The 27,873-nt window shown below is 43.7% G+C and overlaps 2 protein-coding genes and 1 long non-coding RNA gene across 10 annotated transcripts in view; 2 read left to right on the forward strand and 1 right to left on the reverse strand.

Annotated features, from left to right (window-relative positions):
* LOC106144820 (major vault protein) overlaps positions 1–8,773 on the forward strand; it is a 20,261-nt gene extending 11,488 nt beyond the window's left edge. For 2 of the 3 annotated variants that reach the window (XM_078024066.1, XM_078024067.1), the window contains exons 6-15: positions 1,290–1,384; positions 1,673–1,909; positions 3,206–3,487; positions 4,520–4,764; positions 4,862–5,059; positions 5,420–5,806; positions 6,849–6,965; positions 7,122–7,248; positions 7,935–8,123; positions 8,511–8,773. In XM_078024066.1, coding sequence (XP_077880192.1) covers positions 1,290–1,384; positions 1,673–1,909; positions 3,206–3,487; positions 4,520–4,764; positions 4,862–5,059; positions 5,420–5,806; positions 6,849–6,965; positions 7,122–7,248; positions 7,935–8,123; positions 8,511–8,729 — 2,096 coding nt within the window. In that variant the 3' untranslated portion in view covers positions 8,730–8,773. The remainder of the gene's footprint in view (positions 1–1,289; positions 1,385–1,672; positions 1,910–3,205; positions 3,488–4,519; positions 4,765–4,861; positions 5,060–5,419; positions 5,807–6,848; positions 6,966–7,121; positions 7,249–7,934; positions 8,124–8,510) is intronic. The other variant, XM_078024068.1, reaches the window with a different exon arrangement.
* LOC144367500 (uncharacterized) lies at positions 284–27,018 on the reverse strand. Of its 3 annotated transcripts, none has more exons than XR_013426945.1 (3): positions 26,654–26,935; positions 24,198–24,597; positions 11,318–11,869 (listed from the first exon to the last, which is right to left on the reverse strand). It is a non-coding gene; the product is annotated as an uncharacterized LOC144367500 (long non-coding RNA). The 3 variants fall into 3 exon arrangements; XR_013426946.1 differs by adding an exon at positions 17,265–17,334 and having other exon boundaries at positions 24,198–26,916; XR_013426944.1 differs by having other exon boundaries at positions 284–11,869; positions 24,198–27,018.
* The window catches only part of Mvp (major vault protein), a 29,451-nt gene continuing 17,326 nt past the window's right edge, over positions 15,749–27,873 (forward strand). The window contains exon 1 of one of the 4 annotated variants that reach the window (XM_078024060.1): positions 15,749–15,934. The gene's annotated coding sequence lies outside the window, so the exon portion shown is untranslated. Of the gene's footprint in view, positions 15,935–22,606; positions 22,624–26,956; positions 27,069–27,873 lie in introns of those variants that run through there. The other 3 variants (XM_078024059.1, XM_078024065.1, XM_078024062.1) reach the window with 3 other exon arrangements.

Below are 27,873 nucleotides of genomic sequence, written 5' to 3' on the forward strand. Positions count from 1 at the left end.
CAAGGGACACTGATGGTGGGTGGGCAGGAGGGACTTTGCTTGCAGGGGAAGCAGGGAAAGCCACTTGTAGCCAGAGGGCAGTACTTCCCTGGTTTCTCTTTTCTTTTTAAGGGCTAGGCTACAACTCAGTCGATAGAGTGCTTGCCTTGTGTAGCTCAATGCCCTGGGTTTGATTCCCAGCACCAGAAAAAACACACCTTTTTTTTAGTAGAGCATCACAGCTATGCATAGTAACTGAGTTCATTTTTTTTTTAATGAGAGAGAAAAGAGAATTTTTAAAATATTTTCAGTTTTCAGTGGACACAACGTCTTTATTTTTTATTTTTATGTGGTACTGAGGATTGAACCCAGTGCCACGCGCATGCCAGGCGAGCACATTACCACTTGAGCCACATCCCCAGCGCTCGGTATTTCTTGAGAACTGTGGAGGGCTGTCTAGTGCTGGCTCTGCCCCAGCCCTGATCTGTGATCATAAGCACATGGACGTGGCCTTTCCCTCTCCCACCCTTCACCTTGAGCTGTGGGCAGTGGCCAGGTCTTATCTAATTCTGGATCAACAATGCAGAGGTTCAAATACAGTGAACAAATGCAGCCAAGTGCATTATGGGATGTGGATCAAAATGCTTTACAAATTGTGGCTTATTGAGTCCACCAACAATCTTGAGATGTCACTTTTCCGTATTCCATATGGCAAGGCTGAGGCACAGAGGTCCGGTGACTTGCCCAGGATATGTGGCCAGATGGGGCAAGGCTGAGGCTTGGGCGTCCTTGCTGCTCCAGGAAACAAAAGGATACCCACAACTCGACTAGAGGCACCAGGGTACCAGCGATTGAACTCAGGGTTACTCAACCACTGAGCCACACCCCCAGCCATATTTTGTATTTTATTTAGAGACAGGGTCTCACTGAGTTGCTTAGTGTCTTGCTTTTGCTGAGGCTGGCTTTGAACTCCCGATCCTCCTATTTTAGCCTCTTGAGCTGCTGGGATTACAGGCGTGCACCTCCGTGCCTGGCTAATAGAGGCACTTTTCCTGCCCATTTTAGGGGAGGGAAAAACTTAGTCTTTGGGGCATAGAGAAGGAATAGCAGAATGTTCTAGAAGTTTTTTTTTTTTTCCTTTAATTCTGGGGAGAAAGGAATGAGTCCAAGGGCTCCTGTCAGGCCTTTGAACCTGGGGGCAGTGACTTCTCTTCACCTTTGAAGTCCTGTTGTCCTGTTATCTAAGCTGTGGAAAAGACATCTGGGGGAAGCTGCCTAACTTCTGACCTTGACCTCCTGCCCTTGACCAGGAGAAGAATGGCTGGTCCGCTCTGTGGGTGCATATCTCCCAGCAGTGTTCGAGGAGGTTCTGGATTTGGTGGATGCTGTAATCCTTACGGAAAAGGTTTGTGGCCTGGGGATGAGAAAAGGGACCCTGGGCTAGGGAATGCTCAAAAGTGGCAAAGAATAGCAGCAGACAATGTGGGAGTGAAAGGAAGACATTACTAGGGTCACTATAAAACCCCAGAGGTCACATCAACTGAGGACTATCTTGGGCTATGTGGAAGGGTTAAAAAGTCACTCAGACCTGGGAGCAGAGTTAGTGGCCAGTGGTGTTCCCAGAATCCCCCAAGGAAGTGGTAGGAGGAAGTTGGAGGGAGACTTACTGAACACCCAGCGTCTCCTTCCGCAGACAGCCCTGCACCTCCGGGCTCGGCAGAACTTCCAGGACTTGCGTGGAGTGACCCGCCGCACTGGGGAGGAGTGGCTGGTGACAGTCCAGGACACGGCAGCTCACGTGCCCGATGTCCATGAGGAAGTACTAGGAGTCGTGCCCATCACCACACTGGGCCCCCAAAACTACTGTGTGGTCCTTGACCCCGTGGGACCAGATGGCAAGAACCAGCTGGGACAAAAGCGGGTCATCAAGGTGAGTTCCTCCTTTTCCCCAGAGCCTGTCCTGTGAGGGTAAATGCTCTTGAGTACAGGAGGCCTCTGACTTCCACTCACTCCACATTCTAGAACCACCCTTGGTGCCTTTGCACACTTAGTTCTGTGTGCCTAGGACCCTTCCCATTTGAAACCCGGGCAGCCTCCAGGGAACCTCAGGGACATGCTTCCTGCTCCTCACCCCATGCCCGAAGACCCTGAAACCCTGTCTCTTCTGTGTTCTGGAACCTTGGTCGTATTGTGTAAAACAAATCCCACAGTTGACCCTTCTCCCCTGCTCCATGAACTTTATGTGGGGACTCCAGGGACCACACACTTCCTCTAAAGGGCTGCACAGCAGGTAGTTTCTGCCTATAGCACAGGGTTGCTGTTGAAGGCCAATTGTTCAGCTGTTGTAAATGCGGCCCAGACAACGCATAAACAGAGGAGGCCGCCATGTTCCCAGAATATTGCATTATTTTATTCATTTTTATTTTTATTTATCTATTATTTTGGTATTGGGGATTGAACTCAGGGGCGCTCTACCCCTGAACTATTATCTCCAGCCCTTTTTAGTTGTTATTTTGAGACAAGATCTTGCTTAAATGGCCCCAGGCTAGCCTGAAACTTGTGATCCTCCTGCGTCAGCCTCCTGAATTGCTGAGATTACAGGCATGCACCACCATAACCAGCTTTGTAACTCTTGTGAATAGGTTAACTCTAAACAGTTTAACTTGTAGCTGGTTAAGGTCTTGGTACATGCTTATAATCCCAGCAGTTCTGGAGGCCGAAACAGAAGAACTCCAAGTTTGAGGTCAGCCTCAGCAACTTAGCAAGACCTTGTCTTAAAATTTAAAAAAAAATAGATATATAAAAAGGGGGCTGGAGTTGTGGCTTAGTGGTAGAGTGCTCGCTTCGCACAAGTGCAGCACTGGGTTTGATCCTCAGCACCACATAAACAAGTAAGTAAGAAGGGCTGGGCATGTGGCTCAGTGATGAAGCACCCCAGGGTGCAATCCCCGCTATCAAAAAAAAGTTTAACTTGTAATGATCCAGGTGTGACAGTTCACAGAGTCTTTCAGAGACATGTTTGACTAAGTGAGATTTTATAGCCCTTGGAGCCTCACAGTCCAGATAGTGCACCACAGAATTATAATGTGGGGGTGGGGCATGCTTTGGGGCTCCTGTACTCAGCACAAGCCCAGGATAGCACAGGGCTGGGGAGGTGCCACTGGAGGCACCTGTAGCCCTGGGTGGCAACTGCTCCTAACCCTCTCCTCACCTGTCTCCCCACCAGGGAGAGAAGTCTTTTTTCCTGCAGCCAGGGGAGAGGCTAGAGCGAGGCATTCAAGATGTGTATGTGCTGTCAGAGCAGCAGGGGCTGCTGCTGAGGGCTCTGCAGTCCCTGGAGGAGGGGGAGGAGGAGGAGAAGGTCTCCCACCAGGCGGGGGACCGCTGGCTCATCCGAGGGCCCCTGGAGTATGTGCCATCTGCCAAGGTGGAGGTGGTGGAGGAGCGGCAGGCCATCCCTCTGGACGAGAATGAGGGCATCTATGTGCAGGACATCAAGACTGGAAGGGTAACTGCTGAGGGATGGGCGGCTGTCACTGCTATGTGATCATGGTGGGGACTTCCTCTGAGCAAGCATCTGATGCTGCTGGAGAGAGGCACATGGTGGACGTGGGGGAGGGGACGCCAGTAATATTTATAATAGCATCTGCGTGGGCTGCTGGTGGACTCGAGGGCATTCCATGGAATATTTGCCATTTCTTTGTCTAAAATATCTTACTTCAAAACTGCAACTGAAGCCGGGCATGGTGGTACACGCCAGTAATCCCAGCAACTTGGGAGGCCGAGGCAGGAGAATCACAAGTTTGAGGGCAGCCTCAGTAACTTGGCAAGACTCTAAGCAACTTAGTGAGACCCTGTCTCAAAAATTAAAAAGGGCTGGAGATGTGCCTCAGGGGTAAAGAGCCCCCTGGGTTCAATCCCTGGTAGAAAAAAACAAAAAAAACCCTAAAACCTCAAACTGCAGGAATGAGCCTGGTACTGGGATGGGGATTCTGCCCCACTGCAAATCTGGTCCTAGCTTGAACACATGACTGGAGTGTGACCTGGGAGCAATATTACCCTTCTCCCCCATGCCCATATGCTAGTGAAATATTTCCTTTTTCCTGCTTCACCTAACATTTCAACCTTGGTTTGACTGAGAACCACATCTCCAACCTCTTTCTCTAAGAATCCAAACCAGAAATACATTTTAGAATCTGTATTCTAAGGTACTTCCTAGCATTGCATCTCTCTCTGTGATGCCCTCTGAGCATCCCAGGAATAATAACATTAAGCACTTGCTGTATGCCAAGTGTTGTTGTTGGAATTGGACACATGAAGCAGTTAGGTCTTTGACCCAACAAGGTGGCCACTGTCATGTCCATTTTATAGATGAAGAACCCAAAGCAAAGGCTCGAGTAGCTTGCCCAGATGAAGCTTTGCTGCATGGACCATACTGACCCGCTGTGTTGCTCCAGAGTGGATCAACTCTGCTCAGGATGGCGGGGGGTGTCCCTCTAACCCTCACTGGTAACACCTCTGCTTGTCCCCACCTCTCAAGGTACGTGCTGTGATCGGAAGCACCTACATGCTGACACAGGACGAAGTCCTGTGGGAGAAGGAGCTGCCCCCTGGGGTGGAGGAGCTGTTGAACAAGAGGCATGACCCTCTGGCAGACAGGGGCAAGGAGGACACAGCTAAGACCCTTCAGCCCTCAGCTCCCCGGAACAAGACGCGTGTGGTCAGCTACCGCGTCCCTCACAACGCAGCCGTGCAGGTGTATGACTACAGAGAGAAGAGAGCCCGGTGAGCGGCTGGCCCCAGCCTGCGGGGTGGTACGGGAGGCTCTCCCCCCACCTGACTTCTGGCTCTCCCCACACCTGACTTCTGGCTCTCCCTTCAGGGTGGTCTTTGGGCCAGAGCTGGTGTCGCTGGGTCCTGAGGAGCAGTTCACAGTGTTGTCCCTGTCGGCAGGGCGGCCCAAACGTCCCCATGCCCGCCGAGCCCTCTGTCTGCTGCTGGGACCTGACTTCTTTACAGATGTCATCACCATAGAAACAGCGGATCACGCCAGACTGCAGCTGCAGCTTGCCTATAACTGGTGAGGGCTGAGAGTCTTGGGTGAGGACCTGCTGGGTGCAGCCCTAGGGAGCCCTGAGGAAGAGATGCCTCCTAATGAGGGCAGAATGCCTGACTCATGCCTGATGCAGAGGGAAGCCAGGCATTATTAGCAAATCCAGGGAAGTTGTGGGCTCACTCACATTCTGGGACTTTTTATTTTTTTATTGGACATTTAGAGACAGGCTCTTGCTGAGTTGCTTAGGGCCTTGCTAAGTTGCCGAGGCTGGCTTTGAACGTGCGATCCTCCTGTCTCAGCCTCCTGAGCCACTGAGATTACAGGCTTGTGTCACTGTGCCTGGTTAAGAAAACCGCTTTCTCTTCTGGGCCTCTTTGTCCACAGGCACTTTGAATTGAGTGACCGGAATGATCCTCAGGAGGCAGCCAAGCTCTTCTCGGTGCCCGACTTTGTGGGGGATGCCTGTAAGGCCATCGCCTCCCGGGTGCGAGGAACTGTGGCCTCCGTCACCTTCGATGACTTCCACAAGAACTCGGCTCGCATCATTCGCACAGCCGTCTTTGGCTTTGAGACCTCAGAAGTCAAGGGCTCTGATGGCGTGAGCCTGCCCAAGCCCCGGGACCAGGCCGTCTTCCCCCAGAATGGGCTGGTAGTGAGCAGTGTGGATGTGCAGTCGGTGGAGCCTGTGGACCAGAGGACCCGGGACGCCCTGCAGCGCAGTGTCCAGCTGGCCATTGAGATCACCACCAACTCCCAGGAGGCGGCAGCCAAGTGAGTGACACCTGGGGCTCAGCTGCCTAGAATGCCTCTCCGGGGTCTCCATCTTATACTCCCAGGGCGTGAGTAGCATGGAGTCCATTATGTCGACCTGCTGCATCCTTGTCCTCGAGGACCTCTTTACATTGTGGATAACGTGACCCCCTTAAAAATGTGAATGAGATCCCACCTGTACTCCCTTAGCTTCCCACCTTGCTCCTGGTGCAGGGGGTTCGGATTAGCAGTAGAGTGCTTGCCTAGTGTGCATGAGGCCCTGGGTTCCATCTCTGGCACCGCAAATGAATTCCTTTCTAAGGGCTTCCAAATCTGACCTCCCTGCACCCCAACTCCCAACCTGCCTCTCTAGTGGATGGAAATGTTCCAGCCTCATTGACTCCGTTCTTGTCCCCACATATGCAGCTTTTCCCCACCTACAGCCTTTTATTTGGGGGAGGTGTGCTGGGGACTGAACTCCCAGGCACTCGACCACTGAGCCATATCCCAGCCCTGTTTTGAGACAGGGTCTTCCTGAGTTGCTTAGCACCTCGCCAGTGCTGAGGCTGTTTTTTACTTGAGATCCTCCTGTCTCAGCCTCCTGAGCAGTTGAGATTACAGACGTGTGCCACAGGCTGATCCACTGCCTAGAAAGCGCTTCCTCCAGAGCATTTTCAAACCAGGCTCCTCCGCTTGATCTCAGTCTGAAGGTCGCCTCCTTTTCTTTCTCCCATGACTGCAGTAGCACCCTCTTTGCCCAGACACCCATTTTTACCTTCTCCAAGGTGCTTGTTTCTATCTGAAATCGCCCTTGCTTGTTTTTTCCCACTGGAGGGGATATTGGGTGAAGCAGGGGCCCTGAGCATGCTGCCTTCCCCAGGTCTAGATCCACCCTGGGGATGCGAACAGCGTGCACGCTGTTTTGAGTGGAGTTGCGTATCCAGTGTCTTCTGGAGGCCAGGGTCTGTCCTGGCTCCCTATAGTTTGGCAGTCTCTGCCCTTGGTAGTCCTATCCAGCTGTGGCCCCATGCCAGCATCTCAGCCTGTCCCTGATCTCTTCCAGGCACGAGGCCCAGAGATTGGAACAAGAAGCCCGAGGCCGACTAGAGAGGCAGAAGATCTTGGACCAATCAGAAGCTGAAAAAGCTCGCAAAGAACTCCTGGAGCTTGAAGCTTTGAGGTGGGTGGAGAACCCGAGGAGGATGGTCTTGGCAAGTGGTGGGTGGGGACACCAGGGTGTGTTTGAAACGGAACAGCATGTTGCATGGCCTAAATCAAGGCCCCAAGTGGTCAGGGCTTTCTTTTGAGTCTTATAGGACTCTGCCTCCCCCTCCAGCATGGCGGTAGAGAGCACCGGGACTGCCAAGGCTGAGGCTGAGTCCCGTGCAGAGGCTGCGCGGATTGAGGGCGAAGGCTCTGTGCTGCAGGCCAAGCTGAAGGCACAGGCTTTGGCCATTGAGACGGTGAGTTGGGGACTGCTTGTGAAAGGGTGTGGCCTTGGAACCTGGAAGAGACCCATTCATTATGGTCCCTGAAGCCAAGCAGGATAGTAAGCACCCTAATATAAAGCCTTCTTCAAGTACTTTGTGTTTTACAAAGACCTTTGCCCTATAACAATGCATTTAATCCATTCCTTGAGAATAAGGATTATTATACCCATTTTGCAGATGAGTACTCAAACACTGGCACCTTTGTGCCAAGTATGTGAAGCATGTGCTTTACATTCATGTTCTTATTTTGTGCTTGAAATCCCATTGAGTTAGGTCTTATCTTTTTGTGTGTGTGTGTGGTACCAGAGATTGAACCCAGGGGTGTTTTACCACTGACCTACATCCCAGCCCTTTTTTATTTTCATACAGGATCTTGTTAAGTGGCCCTGGTTGGCCTCAAACTGGCAGTCCTCCTGTGTCTGCCTCCTAAGTGGCTGGGATCACAGGCATGAGCATCACTGCACTGATGCTCGGATTAAGGAGCACCTGTGCGTCACTAGCTAAGCAGTGGCATAGCGAGGATTCGCACCCTGCTGACTAAAAGATTAGAGCTGTGTTCCCTCTGCCTCAGTTCCTTCAGGCTCGCTGGCTAGGGTGACTTTCTGGACAGTTCCCAGGGACCACATGATCTTAAGCCAGCCACGTTTCTTCCCTTGCAGGAGGCTGAGCTCCAGCGGGTCCAGAAAGTACGAGAGCTGGAACTGGTCTATGCCCGGGCTCAGCTGGAGCTGGAAGTGAGCAAGGCCCAGCAACTGGCTGAGGTGGAGGCAAAGAAGTTCAAGCAGATGACAGAGGCCCTGGGCCCCAGCACCATCAGGGACCTGGCTGTGGCCGGGCCAGAAATGCAGGTGAGGGTTAGGGGAGGTTGGAGAGGAGTGTTTGACTTGGTACCAGCCTTGGAACTAAGAAGGCAGAAGAGAAATGACATCTAGAATGTCAGGGAGCGGGAGTGAGCAGACGTCCCTTTATAGCTTGTCACTTGAGCACAGTGTCATGTGTGTTAACATCAGGCACTGTATTAGACTCAGCAGAGAGCTGGAACTCTTGGCGGAGACAGTGAATACCGGGGTGTTGGTCTGTGACCGATGCTTCCAAGGAAGGCAGGCCAGGTGATGGGATGAAGGGGAGCTGACACTTCAAATCAGTTGGTTTCAGGAGGGTCACTTGGAAGTGCAAGAAGTGACTAACATCTGACCCTGTCTTCTTTCCTTCCTCCTCCTCCTCTTCACCTCCAGGTCAAACTGCTCCAGTCCCTTGGTCTGAAATCCACCTTGATCACTGATGGCTCCTCTCCCATCAACCTCTTCAACACAGCCTTTGGGCTGCTGGGGCTAGGGTCTGATGGTCAGCCCCAGGCCCGAAAGGCGGCTAGTGGGCACAGCCCCCAGGAGGGTTTACATATTCAGGGACCTCCTGCCCCTCAGACTGCTGGAGGCAACCAAATTGTGCCTTAGCTCTTACTCACTCACAACTGACCAATAAAGTAGACTTTTCTGGACATTTAAATTCTTTCTTTATCTTAAGCCTGGGCTACGAGGCGCTCACTGGTGGAGGGAAGTGTACCCCTGACATCTGGAAGGTAATTACTAGAGACTATGCACATCTGTAAAGTGGAGAGGAAACGGAGTCAGAGATGAGCCCAAAGTTGCCCTGATCACAATGGGATCCCCAAAGCCTTGGCAAGCTGTCTGTCCTTTAGGGAGTCAACTTTCCTAGATCCCAGGTCAGGAAGATGATGTCACCCATGGAAGAACGCAGTCTGCCTGCCAAGCCCTCTGGGATGGCTGGGACTGGCAGCCTCTCCATCCATTCATCCCTCTAAGAACTCAGGTTGGCCTGGCAGTTCTGAATCTACCCAGAGCCACCATGGAGGCCCCTCACCCCCAGCCTACTTAGGTAATTCCCCTTTGGTGCCACCTGCTGGTCATACCAGCAGTCCACAGCACCCATAGGTGTGCCAGGCCAGTACCAGCACCTGTACACTTTTCCCTTCTCAGATGGGGATGTTGCAGTGAGGAAAAGGACTATGCCCAACCGTTGTAGGAACTAGTTTCTGGTCTGGGATAATCAGGAGCACCAAGGGTACTCTTTTCCCAACTCCCCCACAATCAGTAAGGGCCCATTATTTGGGAGGATCCAGGCACAATCAGTCTAAGCACACCAGCTCCTTGTGGCAGGTAGAGCTGTAGGTGCCAAGCCCGCCCTATCTCCACTGAGGAAGTTAAAAGATCCTAGGGATGGAGAGGAAAGCTTGGGCTGGGCTGTGTGGCTAGAGTAAGGCTGCACAACCTCTCTATTCTCTTCTCATCTGTGCAGTGGGCCAGCAAATCCCCTACTGAAAAGGGTTGATGCAAATATAATAATGATTTCTTTTTAAGGTCTTATTCTTATTTCCCCGCTGTGGCCTGACCTCCTGAGCCTCGTTTCTTTCCAATTTGAATTGCATTTGTAGGATCAGTTGCTCCACTCAAGTTGGCGTGCTGAGACCAGGGACTACTTACTTGGCTCACAGCAAGGTGAATCTGGCTGTGTCTGTGGAATAAGCAAGTGACTCAGCCTCTCCCCCCCCAGTCTCCCACTTCTTCCCTCTAGGGATAATTAATTTAAGGTTCTTCATCTGGTACCTGGCATGTATTAAGTGCTGCTGTGTTAGGGCTGTACATTACCAAGGGCCTCTGGGGACAAGTGACAGAAGCAAGTAAGATTATGCATGGTGGGTATGTTCCTTTCTGCATGGCCACCTTGACCATGGCCATCCTTTCACCTTGCTTAACATTGCTAGCAACCACACCACCTCTGGAACCTCTACTTAAAGCTTCAGTGACCTTGACTCCAACCACTTTTTGAGCCCCCATCCCTTGTCATTTCAGTTGTACCCAGCTTAGCATCTGTGATCTGTCCTAGTAATTCACTCATATGAATTAACTCCCTTAACTCCTTGTCTCCAAGTATTTAAGAATGTTTCCAGGGTTAAATCCACTTAATTCCTTTAATATTTGATTAGCTAAAGAAGAAGGATCTGAAAAATCAGCTCTATTATTTCGAATATCTTAGATATAATGATGGAGTTCCAAAAGATCCAAGTTATTATTGTTGTTTTGCCAAATACCCAACAAATGGTTTTTAACCATCTCCCAATCCCAGAGAGAAGCATTGTACTTGGCAGCTGTAACACACACATATTTATAACTTGTGTGGCATTTAAGCCTTTCTTTAAAGCTGAAAGTTCATTACCTATATTTATAACAGTCGCCTCTAAGGCATTTAACTTAGTCTCAATCCTTTCATCAATATTTACTTGATTGTGCAGAGTCTTGAAAGTATTTTGAGCTAAATTATTAAGAAATTTTGCATGTTGAATATTTTGAGATAAAGTCACCAAAGTTGTGACTGTGGATGCAGTGAAAGAAACCAAGGCTATAACTCCCACAATTATAATTCCAATGGCATGTCTAGGTCTTGCTAGCTGGGTATGAATTTGTTGTAAGACTTGAAAACCAGCATCAGCGTACCATGACTCTGAAATATTAGCTGGCAATAAAACAAAAGAGGGCTGATGAAGTACCAGCACTCCTTTTCCTCTATTATATCTAGTAATATAATTGGTTAGGTTACATTTGTTACATGTTACGATATATCTGTCATCTATCCATTTAACTTTTACATTTCCAATGATTAAAATGTAAGGAGATTGGACACAGCTTGTAAGCCATAGCAAGACCCTTCCTTACAGCTCTTGCCAATAAATTTCCATAAAGGCTTGTCTGTAAAATGTAAGAATTCTGAGGCAGCAATAAAGCACCAAACATCCTTTTGAATACCACTCTCACTGTAGGTCAAAATATTGCTAACAAATCCTGTAGGTGTCATAGCAGAACTTTTTCGCAATTGTCTTATCAATTTTTGGAGACCAGTCTAAAATATACCCACTATCTTTAGACACAGTATGTTGCACTGGAAAGGTATTTACACAATCTATCCATCTAGGAAGGGTGCCAATTTCTATTGTAGAACTATTAGGACAATGAGGAATTTGTGAAGGTTTTGCAGAAATGACTGGTTTATTATGGGAAACTCCCATTTTGATCACTGATCTAGTATAAGGTTTTAAGTCTCCATCAATAGTACGATTAATCAGTCTAGGTCTCCCAATCGCTATCTTTTCCTCAAATGATATTCTGAGACAGCATGTTTATCGTGGGACCAACACAAAGCTAATTGGGCACTGTAGCCAGAATAGTTAAATCTAGTCACATGATTAGGAGTAATACGTGTGTCATTAGTAAACACTGGAATAAATTCTCTAGTCCACACAGCTGGGTGTACTAAGGGTGGACCTGGGAAATATGTCCAGTAAGTGTCTGCTCGACTCCCTTTTACCTGTCAGTCCAGCAGGGCTACCATCATCAATGGGGTCTTATTTCTCCCTAGGAGTCGAATTATTCAGGAAGCATGTATTGTCAGCTTTTTCACATCTTCCCATGAGATCAGTTTTTCAGCTAGGTCTTGCTGGGTTATCTCCATTCTTCTTCGATCTCTTCCTTTTGAGTGAAGGCTTCTTCAGGTTGATTTTCAGTCTCTTGAATCTCATTACCTGAAGTTAAAGGTCCTGGAAGATTAGTATGAGCTCGTATGTGTCCTATGAAACATGGGTATTTTTGCATTTGCACCGCCTTTTGTAGATTATGAAATAATTTAAATAGCTCTTGTGATGATGCATATCCAATAAGTGAAGTTTCAATATTTTTAGTAACTCCAACTGCATATAAGCTGGCAGAATAAATATTAATAGGCTAATTTGTAAAGTAATTTTAAGGCACAAATGAGACCTTGTAGCTCTGCTCTTTGGGCAGAAGTATATGAGGTTTGTATTACCTCTGTGTGGACATGGCTATAAAAACCTGCTTTACCTGAGCTTGAACCATCAGTGAACACCATTAGGGCTCCACCTATGGGCTGGGCACATACAATCTTTGGAAAAATAAGTGGTCTTATTGATGCAAATTGAATAACTTTATCACAAGGGTAATGACTTTCTATCTGACCAGGAAAATCAGCAAAAGCTATTTGCCATAAACTAGAAGCTTAAAAAAGCCAATTATTCTGTTGAAGAGAAAATGGAATGATTATATCAGATTCAGATCCAACTAGTTGTAAAACTCTCATTCTACCTTTAATTACTAATTGAGTAATAGAGTCATGAAAAGGAATTAATGTCTTTTGGGGAGAGTGGGCTAAATGAATCCACTCAATAACTCCCAATCTTTGCCATATAGCTCCTGTGGGGGCATGAGCAGTTGGAAATATTAATAAATATACCAGTTCTTGAGGATTAATTCTAGTAGGTTGTGTATTTTTAATTGCAATTTCAACCTTTTTTAAAGCTTCTCTAGCCTCTTGTCAGTTGACAAGGAGAAGTTGGAGAAGTATCTCCTTGTAATATCTTAGTTTTAAGGATGGCCTCAGCCAATTGATATCTCCTAATAGTTTTTGAAAATCATTAAGGGTACGTAACTCCTTAACTTTCATCTGTAGATTTTGAGGAAGGATTGTACATCCTTGAATTATCTGACCTAAATATTGAAAGGGAGGCATCTTTTATATCTTTTGAGGAGCAATGCACAAACCCATTGCTATAAGTGAAGCCTCTAACCGAGTAAAAATTTCTGAAAGTAGTTCTGGATTAGATGAGCCAATAATATATCATCCATGAAATGAATAATATAAGCATCAGGAAGTTATTTCTTACAGGGAATTATCGCTTGACCCATAAATTTTTGACAAAATTGGGCTATTACGCATTCCTTGAGGCAAAACTTTCCAGCAATATCTTTTAACTGGTTCTTTAAAATTAATTGCTCGGACACTGAAAGCAAATTTTTCACAATCCTCAGGATGCAATTTTATTGAGAAAAAAACCAGTCTTTTAGATCTATCACCATTAAGCTATAATGGTCCCATAGGCTGAATTGTATGATTTATTGCCCTTAAATCTTGTAGTAACTTCCAATTACCTGACTTTTTCTTAATAACAAAAATAGTGGTGTTCCAAGGACTAAGCGTTGATTCTATATGACCAGCCTGAAGTTGTTCCTCAACCAACATATTAATTATCTTAAGTTTCTCCCCTGATGTGGGCCACTGAGAAATCCATATAGGCTCTTCTGTGAGCCAGGTGATTTTTTTCTGCTGAGTTTTGGATCTGGAAGACACTCAGGGCCCCTAGTAAAAATTTTGGTCTGGAGCATTTATTAATCTTTGTTGAGGAGACTGGTTTGTAAGCAGATACTCGTCCTGATAATCTTTCATTATCTCCAGGAAGAAACCCTTGATTAAATTCTTCAAATGATCTCAAAGAATTTGGAGTTATTAATAATAATCCTATTTTGCTTAATATATCTCTTCCCCATAGATTTACTGGTAAAGATTCTAACACATAGGGTTTAAAACTCCACTATTTCCATCTTGGTCCTCCCAGCAAAAATACTGGGCACTCTGAGCAGGCTGTGAGACTTGCCCTATTCCTTCTAAATTAGCTGGAGCTATATGTAAGGGCCAGTTCTTAGGCCAGAAATGACAGGACAGAACTGATTTGTCGGCTCCCGTGTCCACCACACCTTTGGATTTTTTATGATTAATTTTAAGTTCCAGTAGGGGGCGCTCATGCTACACTAATTGAGACCAGTGCAGTCTGTCCTAGCGGTTTGGAAGCTAAATGTTTTTCCTAGATATTCAGTGGAATTACAGGGTAAAAGGATTAATTGAGCTATTATAATTTCAGGAGAAAGCCAGATGGCATAATCTGATTTTACAGTGACTGCTAATTCTCCCTTAAAACAAGAGTCCACCATTACAGGTATCACCTCAAGTACCCCTTTTAAATTGTTACGTCCCAAAATTAATCCTATATTTTTTCTAGGGAGTGGCCTGAACACCCCAGTAGGGATATGTTGTGGTCGTTTTTCAGGAATTAGATCAACTACCATTGATGGTTGTAAAAGAATCGTTTGGGTGGCTTGCACCAGTAAAAATGGCGGCTCCCCATGGTCGGCCAAAATGATGTTAGGCTGCGCGACCTCTCTTCCGGTTCCCCTTTTTTTCCGGCCCTGGGAAGGGCTGACCGGAAGTTTATTGACTCCCTACTAGGCGGAAGTGAAAGCCAAAATGCAGGCAGGTGGATGCCATCTTGGTCATCTTCTTCCCCTGCCACGTGGTATCTAACTCTAATATTGATTACGTGAAACAGGGGGAGCTCTGGGTTTATAATGGCAGACATTACAGTTGCACGCAAAGTGGTCATTTCTCCCTCAATTGAAGCATCACCCACAGGATCAGCGTACTGATTCCTGTGGTTGGAATGTTTGTTTTAAAGCTGGAGAAAGAGTAAAAGTTTGTAAATGAGCTGGGTCAATATCAGAACACAAGCCAATGAATTCTGAAACTGTTCCTTTTTTCCTATGAGGTCTGAGAACATCCTGACAAAATTTATTTGCATTTTCAAATACTAGCTGTTTAACAATAAATTCACAAGCACCTGGTCTCCAATTGTCTGGTTGACGGTTTGGTAGAGCCTTGAGACAAAGTCAGAATAGAGTTCATTGGCACCTTGCTTAACTTTAGTTAAACTAAGCTAGATTGGTCCCTGGAGGCATTTTGGTGCCAGGTGTGTTTAGCACACGCAGTAATCTGACCGTACACTGCAAATTCATAATTTAGTTGCCTTTCCAAATCGATAAATTTGCCCGTTCCCAAAACATGTCCACAGGCGTTGGAATGTCTTGCCTTCGATTTCTTTCTGCCTGTTCCGAGCAAAAGTCAGTCCAGTACGATTGCAAAAGCAAAAAATCCCCCCCCAACTCAAGCACGATCTAGCGATGGAGACTCAAACGCTGGGGGGTTGTGGCTGATTGCAAATTGTTTTGAGCAAACTTTGTACAAATGGCGATTTAGGACCATAAACAGCGAAAGCATTTTTTAACTCCTTAATAGTTTTAAATGGAATTACTGCATGGACATGAACATGTTGGTCTTGATTGTTAACATGTTCAAAAACTGGGAAAAGCTGAAACCCATTAATGTCTTCCCCAGCTTCCTGTGCCTTTCTAAAACCTCTTTGTAATGAAGCGAGATTTAAAATTAGGCAGTCAGTGTAGTTAAGTAAATCGGGTCTAATATCGAGTGAAATTTAAAATGGAGGTCATGTTGAGAATGAATTTCCAGAAAAGTTGAGCAACTCTTAATGTTAATGAAGTCCCAAGAAAAGCCCTAGGCCCAAAGTCCATCCCAAAGAAATGTTAATGAACAGCCCCAGCAGATTTAAAGATAGCTCATCCCAAAGAAATGTTAATGAAGTCCTTCCTGCCCAGATTACTTCTTTGGCCTACCTGTGTCCCAACCCTTTGGGCCTTCCCACCTACATTCCATCACCAAAAACTATAAAATGGAGAGACAACCGCACTTCCAAGGATTCCACCTCTTGGGTCCCCTTCTTCCTCTGGGAGAAGTCTTTTCTGCTGTCCTTTAATAAACTTCTAATTTCTACTCTGACCTTGCCTTGGCGTGCTTCTCTGGTGTTATTCTTCAACACTGGGGAAGCAAGGACTCGTCACTGGTCAACAGCAATAACATATTTGAGGTTCCACCGAGATTCTACACCGAGGTAAGTGCCTCTCCACGCAACCTACGTCTAGAGGTGCATCTTTCTCTCTCTCTTTCTGGAGGTTAAGGTGGTTACTTAAATGCAATTAGTGCAGCCGCCACTCTTCAAGACTCAGGTGAGAGGTTTCCCGGCTTAGGCAGCTCTCAATTACCTGTTCAGTACAGAGCAGGCATGTTGAGTTTTGCCAAAGCCGCTTCCAACTTTTCTGTCTGGGCCTGGAGAGCAATTTGCATGAGTACACACACAGTGTCCCTAAATCCCGATCTGCCTCGGATGCATGGAAATGGAGGAAAGAGTTTGGAACAACTGCAGAATTCTGGTCTGGGCTACACTCAGACATATTCCTAAGGTTCCTTTCTCTTGAGCCCCCTCCCGACAGCCCTAAGGGGTATCTAGGTGATTGGTAGATGAATGGCACTGAGGGAAAGCCCCAACTACATTTGCTTCCAAATGGGCTATGCAACACTCCCAACCCCGCATCCATTCCCTCCTGGATGCTCCCCTTACTTTGCAGGTCAGAAATGTTAGCAATTCAGGTTGTAAGACTGAGAGAAAGGCATGAGATAATTAGTAAAATCTGCCCAGGTTCCCTAAGGTGCTTAGGTAATTTTCACTAGTCTGTTTTACCACCCCAATGTTTAAAATGTGCTATGTTCTCTTTAAGCTGTAGAGAGGCATTTTTAGAATCAACTCCTCCAGTAATCTCTCTGATAGAAAGCGCTACCTTACAACCAGTAGATATCCCTTACCCTTAGGCGATTCCTTTAGTCTACAGAGCAAAGGCAACAAAAGAGTGCACGATTCTCTTTTACAATAGGTTTTTAGTGGGCTGGGGATGTGGCTCAAGCGGTAGCGCGCTTGCCTGGCATGCGTGCGGCCCGGGTTCGATCCTCAGCACCACATACCAACAAAGATGTTGTGTCTGCCGAGAACTAAAAAATAAATATTAAAAATTCAAAAAAAAAAAAAAAAAAAAACAATAGGTTTTTAGTGGCCTGGAGGATAAACAGTAATGCCCTTAAGTCTGAATCCTCCCTGGGTCTCTAGCACAGGGCAAACTGAGACCCTAGCAGTTTGCCAAAGGGGACCAAAAACACCCTTGGCAAAGCAAGGTGAGAAACAGGTTTTCTGGACCATTTAGGAAGCTCAAGCTTAGGAAGACGTCCCTAATGAGAACAGTTTTCTCCAGAGAGGCGCGGGTGCCTGAGTCCTGTTTTATTCTCACTCAAATGGGAACTTCTCTCTCCAATATGCCAGGTGCACCACTAACCTGTGTATTGGAAAAATTCGGATTGGGTTGGGGATGTGGCTCAAGCGGTAGCACGCTCACCTTGTATGCATGCAGCCCGGGTTCGATCCTCAGCACCACATACAAACAAAGATGTTGTGTCTGCTGATAACTGAAAAATAAAATATTTTAAAAGTTCTCTCTCTCCCTCTCTCTCTTTTTAAAAAGAAAAAAAAAAGAAAAATTGGGATAGATTTAACCCTCAGACGCTCAAGAAAAAGCGCCTCATTTTCTTGGCCTGGCCTCAATACAAACTCTCTGATGGAGAAACCTGGCCACCAGAGGGAAATATCAATTTTAATACAATTTTACAGCTCAATAAAATTTGCAAAAATGAAGGGAAATGGTGTGAGGTGCCGTATGTTCAGGTTTTCTTTGCTCCAAGAGAAAATCCTAAATTATGCCAACAGTGTAAATTAGACTTAGCCATGATATCTGCCATGAAAAGAAAATCTTGAGGACCCACTGAGGAAAAAGAATCAGGAGGACCCACAAAATCTCCATCTGCTGGCCTCTCTGCATCTGCCCCAACAGGCAAACCAAATAAATTACCTCTCCAGGAGATGCCAGGAAGAAAATTTGGGCCGATCAAAGTACATACCCCCTTCTCCCTTCAAGACCTAAGGCAGATAAAAACTGACTACTGGAAAGTTAGGAGATATGCCAGATTGACTGTGATTGGACCTAACCAAAGGAGCTAATCCTGTAAGTAAAAGGAGAGACTGAGGGACTCCCAGCAGCTACCAAAGCCTCTTATGCTTCAGGGAACCTCCCTCATTTCTTCCCTGCACTGTAAGAATTGTTCCATCTCTGTCTACTTAAAAAGAAGGGGACACTGAATGCAGTAAAGTTGCCACACCGAGACCCTTGATTTTACACCTATAGTTTCCCCTATGTGAAAACATCTGGTCCACTTGTGGGGAAATCTATGGTGCCACTGATGTAGGAGTCATAATTAAATGGGAGTTAGAAACCTGGGAAGATTTTCTCTTATCTGGTCTCTCTGTTTTAAAGGTTATTATAAATTGTTTGTTGGAGATAATCTAGGCTAAATGTGTGTCTAAAAGACGATTTTTTATTGTAACAATCTGGTATCTGAGTTTTTGAAGCATTGAATAATCTTGCAGTTAAAAGTTGGGTTTAGGTAATTGTTTAGTTTATGATTTCAGATAGTTCATGTTAGAGAACTTAAATACTTAGGATGGAAAATTAAAAAAACTCTACTTCCAAGTTGGCAAGTAACTCCTAATCATTTAGTTTTATTTTTTCATCAATTTTTGAACTGGGTAGCCTGAGAAGATTTCATTAGGTGTACCAGTGCATTAATTTGGGCAAGGATAGTAAATTATGATTTTGTATCTATTCCCTTCAGTGTGTAGGGTTTAGGAAAGAAAAGTGTTTGATTGGGACGTTGGTCTGGCTTATTGAAATGACATTAAATAGCAACAGTCTTGGAAATTTTTAAAGCTTAATTTTGGATATACATGGTAGTGTGTGGTTTTCTTTTGGAATTTTTCAGGTGATTTAATGTAACTTGATACTACTTTAGAAACTTCAGAACAAAGGAAGTGGCTTAATGATCCTGAAGGAATTTCTTCTGATGGTAGCTTTTATATTATCAAGTGAGATCCTATTTTCAGTTTTGTGTGAGCAAGTTTTTCTAGTGTAGGAAGATATAGAGGTATGAAATTTTGTGAATTGTATCTTAAACTTGTATCATAATTTTCAACATCCAAACCTGAAAATTGTGAATTATGGTTAAAATGCCTTAGGCATGATGTTTCTGCTCAGAATTCCAGTTTTTCTTGCTCCTTCCAGACCTCAGCCAGGACTCAAGTTGAAATGCAATAAAAGAAGCCTGTGAGCTCAGTAGGAGACTGATCTGAGGCCCAAGGGAAAAAATAAAGTAAAGGTGTCTTTTACCTGAACTCAAAACTAGACCAAAAGGTAAATTGTATTGTATTTACTAATTACTAGCCAGTCGTTTTTTCTAGGACTCTTGCTTTTTCTTAGATTCTGTATTTTTTTGAGCTCATGATTTTGATCCTACAGATCCTAATGTTTTTCTGATCAGTTCTATTTTTGATCAACTGTGGAGTTTTTTGAACATTGCAATGGAGATTTCACCTGAGAAAAGCTACAAGGCCTTTACTATTATGTTATGTGTTACACTTGTGTTACATGTTGTATGTCTGTATGTGTGTATGTCCACATATCATGCAGTGATATGACAACTGGCAGATATATGAGGAGCGCTCATAAAAAAATTTTTAAAAAATGGATCCAAATATTTTTGATTCACGTGATTCAAATGGTTCAATTTATTTATTTTATTTTAGTTTTTTAAAGAGAGAGAGAGAGAGAGAGAGAGAGAGAGAATTTTTTAATATTTATTTTTTGGTTCTCGACTGACGCATCTTTGTTGGTATGTGGTGCTGAGGATCGAACCCGGGCCGCACGCATGCCAGGCGAGCGCGCTACCGCTTGAGCCACATCCCCAGCCCTTAAATGGTTCAATTTAAATTGGGTAAACAGATAAAAGTAAAGATGTCTTTAAAATTAAGCTTATAAGTTTTTCCTAGCTGATAAAAAAAACAACTAATAAATGTTGATGTCTATGAAATAATCTGCCTAATTTCAGAAATTTACAAGGATTGTTTCAAAATGTGAATAAAAAAAGAAGTTAAGAGATGGAAAAGAGAAATTAAAAGGTTCTAGATATGAATTTAATAGAAGAAAAATGTGTTTCTGGATAAGAGAGTCTATGTGATTAAGTAAATAAAAAGGTTTTAGTAAGTGATAGAGAAGGTCTGTGTAAGTTGGTTATATGTGTAAGTTTTTTGAGCAAGTAATATTAAAGAAATTAAACAGCTGGTTAAACAAGTACTGTTGTTTTAGAGAACTGTGCTATGTTATTTCTTTAAAAGCTAAACTTGGTTAATATAGAAACATCAATGTAATTGTGGTGCTATTAATGTGTTCATATCTTCCAGGTATACAAGTCTGTAAGGTAGAAGCTTTAAAAGAGCATTGTATCAAGCTAGTGTTCTAAAGTTGTATGGTAATTTTAGGCTTAAAAAAAAAAAACATGTTGCAGGTGTATTTATATCATTTGTGTTCTATAACTGGACTTGTTATCAATAAGATATGTAAAGTTCTATGTTACTTTTTACACTAAGATACAATTTAAAAGTATTTTTAAGTTAATGAGAGCCTAGTCTATGTAAAGGTTTTATTGCAAAACACAAAAGTACTTTGCTACTTTTCTACAAAAGGTTAAAATCTTTCAGTCTTTCTTTATTTTTTTTTTTAAATATTTATTTATTTATTAGTTTTCGGCACACACAACATCTTTGTTGGTATGTGGTGCTGAGGATCGAACCCGGGCCTCACGCATGCCAGGCGAGCGCGCTACCGCTTGAGCCACATCCCCAGCCCCCTATTTTTTTTTTTTTAAAGATAGAGTGAGAGAGGAGAGAGAGAGAGAGAGAGAGAATTTTTAATATTTATTTTTTAGTTCTCGGCAGACACAACATCTTTGTTGGTATGTGGTGCTGAGGATCGAACCCGGGCCGCACGCATGCCAGGCGAGCGCGCTACTGCTTGAGCCACATCCCCAGCCCTCAGTCTTTCTTTAATTCATGTTTTAGATGTGATATTATATTGTGTTAGTTAATATTTTTGTAAACTTGAGCAAATTTATGTAGGCTTTATAAAATGATGTCTAAAAAACAAAGATCAGCTTCAGAACTATAGTACTTAAGATTTATAAAGAGCCCTGTCTTACCTGAGAAAAGGTTCTATGTCCCATCTCACTACATGTGAAAATGACTACGAAAGAAGTAGGCCAGATTTCATTTAAAGTTGTGTCCAAAAGTTGTTTTTTTTTCAAGATTACTTGGATCTCAAACAGGGGATATAATGCCAAAATTCAAGGTAGCTATTACATGAACTAAATATGTTTTTACTCTTGATAATTTTATTTTGTAGTTTTCTTATAAATGGTCTAAAGATTGCCTGTTAATGTTTTGCAGAGATTTAAGAACACTGATTTAAGAACACACAACCTGGATTGATTTAAGATAATAAGTTATCACCTACAGGATAGAGAGATAGACATTAAAGTCCAGTACACTTAATATAAGGCTGTTGAAATTTATTTGCTGGATGTTTAAGATTAAGTTTTAAAATTAAAGTTAAATTGAAAGGGCCACGAAAACCAATATTTGGCTCTTGCCCTCTGAGTCAGTCTGAATCCAGGGAACAGGGGACTTCTCCAAAGAGCTTTGCAACTCTGGGCCTCATAACCTCCCAATCAGGGAAATTAATGAGACCACTGGAGAACAGAAATCCAATCAGTTTGCTATGAAGAGGAGGGTCATCAGAAAAGGGAGATATCCCTGGTGCTTCCAAGGGAAGCCACATGGTCAAGCAAGACCTGGACCCATCCTAGCGCAAATGGCACTAGCAGAACTGAGAAGCCACTCTCAAATTTCCCCAGGAATAACTCCCATAAAAACTCAGCTGACTGTTAACAATATAACTGACTGTTAACAAAAGTCAGTTTGACTGTTTCATCTTAAACACTTAGCAAAGACAGTTAAAACCAAAACACAGCCATTCCTGGACATTTTAAATAATAATAATAATAATAATATTATTTTAAGGTACACACTTTATGTTAGCCTCCCAAAATATGTAAGACTGGAGGCTACAAAGAAGGATTCTCAGACAGAAATGCCTGATAACTATCAAAAGAAACTGCCAGAGTAGTTTTTAGTTTAAGGCTTACAGCTATTTCTAACCTACACAGGTAGGCTTGGTGTTTGCTAGTATGATTATCCAGCCCTGAGTAACAAGATTAAAGGTTTCTCTATTAGACACAGAAGTCATACTAGAAAAAAGATTTTGCAAGATCAGATGACATTAAATTGTATCTTAAGAAAAAGGACATCTATAACCCTAAAAGTTAAATGTTGTGTTTACATCCCTGACAATTCTGGCAATGTGACAAATATCCTTAAAGATTTACATGCTCAGATAGAAGCCATGTCCTCACCAACTTTGTCACGGGAACAATATCTTAGCTCCTGGTTCTCAGTTACTTTCTGGTGGAAAACATTGTTAAGTCTTTGTCTTTGGCATCATACTCATTGGCATATTCCTGTGCTGTGGCATTTATTGCTGCATCAATCTGGTTCCAGTACTAATGAATTCTTGTTTCTCTTATAGACCACCCATCACTCAAATGGCCCTCCAGCCTATTACTTCTCAATCGGACTTCTATTGTGGACCACTCAATAGACCCGATTTTTAAAGGAGACTCCAAACTGCTTGCCCAACATCATCCCCTTTCAGCCTGAATAAGCCAGAACGATCTTCGCCTCCTTTCCTTATAGCAGTAAGGAGTTCCCAAAATTATAGGGGGGAATAAAGCGAGATTTAAAATTAGGCAGTCAGTGTAGTTAGGTAAATCGGGTCTAATATCGAGTGAAATTTAAAATGGAGGCCATGTTGAGAATGAATTTCCGGAAAAGTTGAGCAACTCTTAATGTTAATGAAGTCCCAAGAAAAGCCCTAGGCCCAAAGTCCATCCCAAAGAAATGTTAATGAACAGCCCCAGCAGATTTAAAGATAGCTCATCCCAAAGAAATGTTAATGAAGTCCTTCCTGCCCAGATTACTTCTTTATCCTACCTGTGTCCCAACCCTTTGGGCCTTCTCACTTACATTCCATCACCAAAACTATAAAATGGAGAGACAACCGCACTTCCAGGGATTCCACCTCTTGGGTCCCCTTCTTCCTCTGGGAGAAGTCTTTTCTGCTGTCCTTTAATAAACTTCTAATTTCTACTCTGACCTTGCCTTGGCGTGCTTCTCTGGTGTTATTCTTCAACATTGGGGAAGCAAGGACTCGTCACAGGTCAATAGCGGTAATAGTAATAGCGTAAGAAAGGTCATCGCCAGTTCAGAATATCTGTTAAAATTTGTCCTCCTAACAGGAAGCAGCCGAATTTGAATGGCCATAGTAAGTCTTGTTAGGCATAATCTGTTAAAATTTCCTGGTAATTCCTGGACTTCATTGTCTGATTTTCTCCCTCAGTCTGAGACCCACCTGTGAGCCCTTCCCCATGGACATCTTGACTTCGTCCTCCAAAGCCTCTAGGAGGAAGAGGACTCTCTGCCTCTCTATGAATTTCTTCTTGATTTTCCTCTCTCCGAGAGGGATTATCTATCCCTCCGGAGGCTTCTTCTCTATGGTTCTCCTCCCAACTAATACGGTCTGGTCAGGTAAAGCTAAGTTTTTCCGTCTAGGGCTTGGCACCAAGGTTTTCTACCTGAATGGAATTTGATTTTGCTCTCAACCTCCGCAAAGGAAGAGAGATTCCTTTAGCCTCAGGCAGTTTTTCCATTTGTATAGACTTAATGGCTCTGAATACCTTTCAATAGATCTTCAGGGGGCCAAGGAGTTTGACCCATGTAATCAAAAAGGCAAATCTCTAAAGCAGTCCAAACCTTTTGAATATTTTCAGTATTGCCAGACAAACTTTATGTAATTTAGAAAGACAAACTTTATGTAATTTCCTTCCTAATTTGCCCCAAGTATGTAAATCCGGTGAATCTTGGTCATAAAACCAAGGACAGAATTCACCAAGAGTCTTTATGTAGTAGCTGGGTCCTTCTGACCTGCTTTCCCTTTTGATTAATTATTGTCTCTAAAATGGTCAAATACATGTCCTTATCAGTAGAAGTTGAATTTCCCATTATTAATTTTTAACGTCCTTAGCTCCAAAAACTGCCTGGTACCTCCATGACCCTAAAAATTTTCACAATTTACTAAATTTCTATAGTGCACTTCCCCCCTAAACCTAGAGGATTTGACTCACGTGCCCCGAGGCCAGCACGGGCTTCATAGATGAAGGTTCAGTATGTGAGAAATCCTTAGGGAGTTTTGAATTAAAGAGACAGACTCTACCTTTAAACCAGCTCCAGGACGGCTTCTCCTAGCTCCAGCCTCCAGCTACCTGCTGTGGTAGCGAGGTTTACTGAAGAGGCCAGTGAGAGAGAGAACACGCCAGGGAGTGGACTTTTATTGGGGAACAAGAAATTCTGGGGAAAATCTCATCCAATGAAGATTAAGGGGGGGGGCAGTGTCCCAAGGTCAGGTGCAACGACTGGGTCTTCGGGCTAGTGGCCAGACACGCCTCCACATGGACAAGCCCTGGACCTGAGAAGGGTGGGGAAAGCTCTGGACACAAAGAGGCTGGCCTCTTGCCCAGCCAGGGAGGTAACTCAAATTACGTGCAAGGATGGCCTCCCACACACCAACTTGATATAATGCTCTTTTAAAGCTTCTACCTTACAGACTTGTACACCTGGAAGATATGAACATATTAATAGCACACAATTACATTGATGTTTTTATATTAACCAAGTTTAGCTTTTAAAGACATAATATAGCACAATTCTCTAAAATAACAGTTCTTGTTTAACCAGCTGTTTAATTCCTTTAAGATTATTTGCTCTAGGAACAAGAAACAAAACTTAGTTTACCCATAACATTGTGTTTTATTAATGTTTTAAGAAATCTTTGTTCTTTTAACATATGACTGATTGTGAAAACAAACTTACACAGACCTTCTTTATCACTTACTTAAACTCTCATTTACTTCATCACATAAAGACTTTCTTATCCAGGAACACTTTTCTTCTTTTAAATATGATTTCCATACCTAGAACCTTCTAATTTCTCCTTTCCATCTGTTAACCTCCTTTTCTCTTCACTTTTTGAAACTATCCTTGTAAATTTCTGAATTTAGACAGATTATTTCATTTTAATAAAAAGAAATACTTGATTTTACTTACAGTACTCTTAATTGGAACAGTTGAAACTTTTGGGCCTTTGTGTATAGAAATCTTCTATAAACACTTGTATCTAGAATCACATCTGTTTACCATTTCATGAAAACACAACGTCTAAGATCAGTGATGAAAAACTTTAAAGCTTTTTTTTTTTCATTTACCAACTTACAAAAACATCAATAATGTTACCCAATGCAATTCAAGAAGTTAAGAGTACTCAATGGTATATTTAACATTTAGTATTTTAACCTTATAAATCAATCATATCTAACAAAAGTACTCATAAATGAGTAATCCCATGTCAAATCTACAAATCATTCAGATATCTAACAAAAGTACTCATAAATGAGTAATCCCATGTCAAATCTATTTATTTTATCAAAACATCAGATAAGTTATTGAACAGTGTTAGCCATTTTTCCTTGTTGAAAAAAAAGTGCTAGAACCAAAGCATATCAGACATTTCATAGACAAACATTTTATTTTCTTTGAACACCTAGAAAAACTTGTAAGCTTAATTTTAAAGACGTCATTATTTTCATCTGTTTAACAACTTAAATTGAACCATTTAAATGACATGAATCAAAGATATTTGGATCCAATTTTTTTATTTTTTATGAGCGTTCCTGATATATCTGCCAATTTTCATATCATGTGCATGATATATGGGCATACGCACATACAGACATACAACACATACACAAGTGTGCACACATAAGTTAATAGTAAAGGCCTTGTAGCTTTACTCAGGTGAAATCTCCATTGCAATGTTTAAAAACTCCACAGCTGAATAAAAATAGAACTGATTAGAAAAACATTAACCTAGGTCTGTAGGATCCAAATCATGAATTAAAAAAAAAAAATAGAGAATCTAAGAAAAAGCAAGAGTCTTGAAAAAAATGACCGGCCAGTAATTAGTAAATATCATACAATTTACTTCTTGATTTAGTCTAGTTTGAGTTCAGGTAAAAAGACACCTTTACTCCTTTTTTTTTTTTTTTCCTTGAGCCTCAGATCAGTCTCCTACTGAGCTTGCAGGCTTCTTCCAATATGCATTTCTACCTAAGTCCTGGCTGAGGTCTGGAAGGAACAGGGAAAACTGCTATTCTGAGCAGAAACCTCATGCCTAAGGCATTTTAACCTTTAGTCATAATTTTCAGGTTTGGGTGTTGAAATTATGATATAAGTTGAAGATACAATTCACAAAATTTCATACATTTACATCTTGTTTTTGTCAAAGAAAAAATTTTTCCTACACTAGAAAAACTTGCTCACACACAACTGAAAATAGGGTCTTACTTGATATTAGAAAAGCTACCATCAGAAGAAATCCCTTCAAGGATCATTAAGCCACTTCCTTTGCTCTGAAGTTCCTATAGTAGTATTAAGTTACATTAAATCACCTGAAAAAGAAAATTCCAAAAGAGAACCACACACGACCATCTATATCCAAAATTAAGCTTTAAAAATCCCCAAGGCTGTTGCTATTCGGTGCCATATTGGGTTGAATGTCTATTTGGAGACCTGGGGTGAAATTTTCTGAATCTAAAATAAAATCTGCAAACTTACCTTCTCTGGAGGGGGCTGCAGCTAGAGCCCAAACAGTTGGCCACACTTAGCAGAAAGGTAGAATCTTGTTCACCCAGATTGGAAAATGAAAGCCACATGCAATAGAGGAGAACTCAGTCACCATCTGCCCTCCTATCTCGGGCCTTCTGATCCTCCTAGTCTCACTCCAGTGCCGCCAGCTGGCTCTAAGGCAGAAATTCCTGTGTGGAATGAACTATGGTGCCACCAGCTGTAGCCAAAGTAGCCCCGGGGAGAAAAATGAGCCCCGTGGCAGGGGCCCTATAAACATCCAAGCCCACTCCTGCCCCGCCTCCCTCGTCCAGCCCAGACCTGCCCTGGGTGGCCTGGAATGGTTCCCTGGTCTGTGAGGGAGTCTCCTGATCTGAGGGTGCTGCTGCTAGCCTGGCTTCTAGATGTGAGTAAATCACACTGGCCCCCAAACCAGTGGTGGGTATCTGTCCCTTCTAACGCTCTCTTTGACCCTGTCCTGCTTTCTAGGGCCTTTGGCTGGGGTAGCTAAGACCTCCCTGAACCTGGGGAAGAAAGGAGCAAGGAGGCTGCTTTGGGAGGTTTTGTTTGTTGGAGTTTGCTGCGTTTGGGAGTGAAGGTAGATTAGGGCCACCACTCCCACTCTTCAAATCTCAGGCCTCTCTCTGACTTCAGTAAGAAGTCTCTCTCCCAAAGTAAGAAGGGGACCTTACTAGACACAGTGGTATGTGGCTGTGGTCCCAGAGTTCAGGGCCACCCTGGACAACACAGTGAGACACCCACGGCCTCTCCTATATACACACTTTCTAAAAAGGTGGGGACTGGGGCTGTACCTTGGGGCTAGAGCACTTGTCTAGCATGCACAAGGGCCTGGGTTTCTTCCACCCCCCACCACCCCACCCCCATACACATCCTGGCTGCCCTCACCCTTCATTCTGTAGGAACCTGGATTCTGGCCTGTCCCTTCAAGCTCCTAGAATGTGATTTGTCCCTGTTGAAGGTTCCTTAACTCTGCCAAATGTTAGGCTTTCCTACTGCCCTTTGCAGGGCTGTGCCAGTGGGGAGCCTTGGCCAAGTCACTAGAAAGATCATGGGCAGAGTGACCTTGAGGTGGGCTTGATTTCCAACAGGTGGAGTTGGTAAGAGAGGCTCTCTTCTCTTGGGGAGGAGGAAGTGAAAAATAGAAAGCTCAGTTGGGGATTCTGGGGATCTTGGAGATGTTACTCTAGAGC

This window comes from Ictidomys tridecemlineatus, chromosome 10 (genome assembly GCF_052094955.1).
Source record: "Ictidomys tridecemlineatus isolate mIctTri1 chromosome 10, mIctTri1.hap1, whole genome shotgun sequence".
Taxonomy (NCBI): Eukaryota; Metazoa; Chordata; class Mammalia; order Rodentia; family Sciuridae; genus Ictidomys; species Ictidomys tridecemlineatus.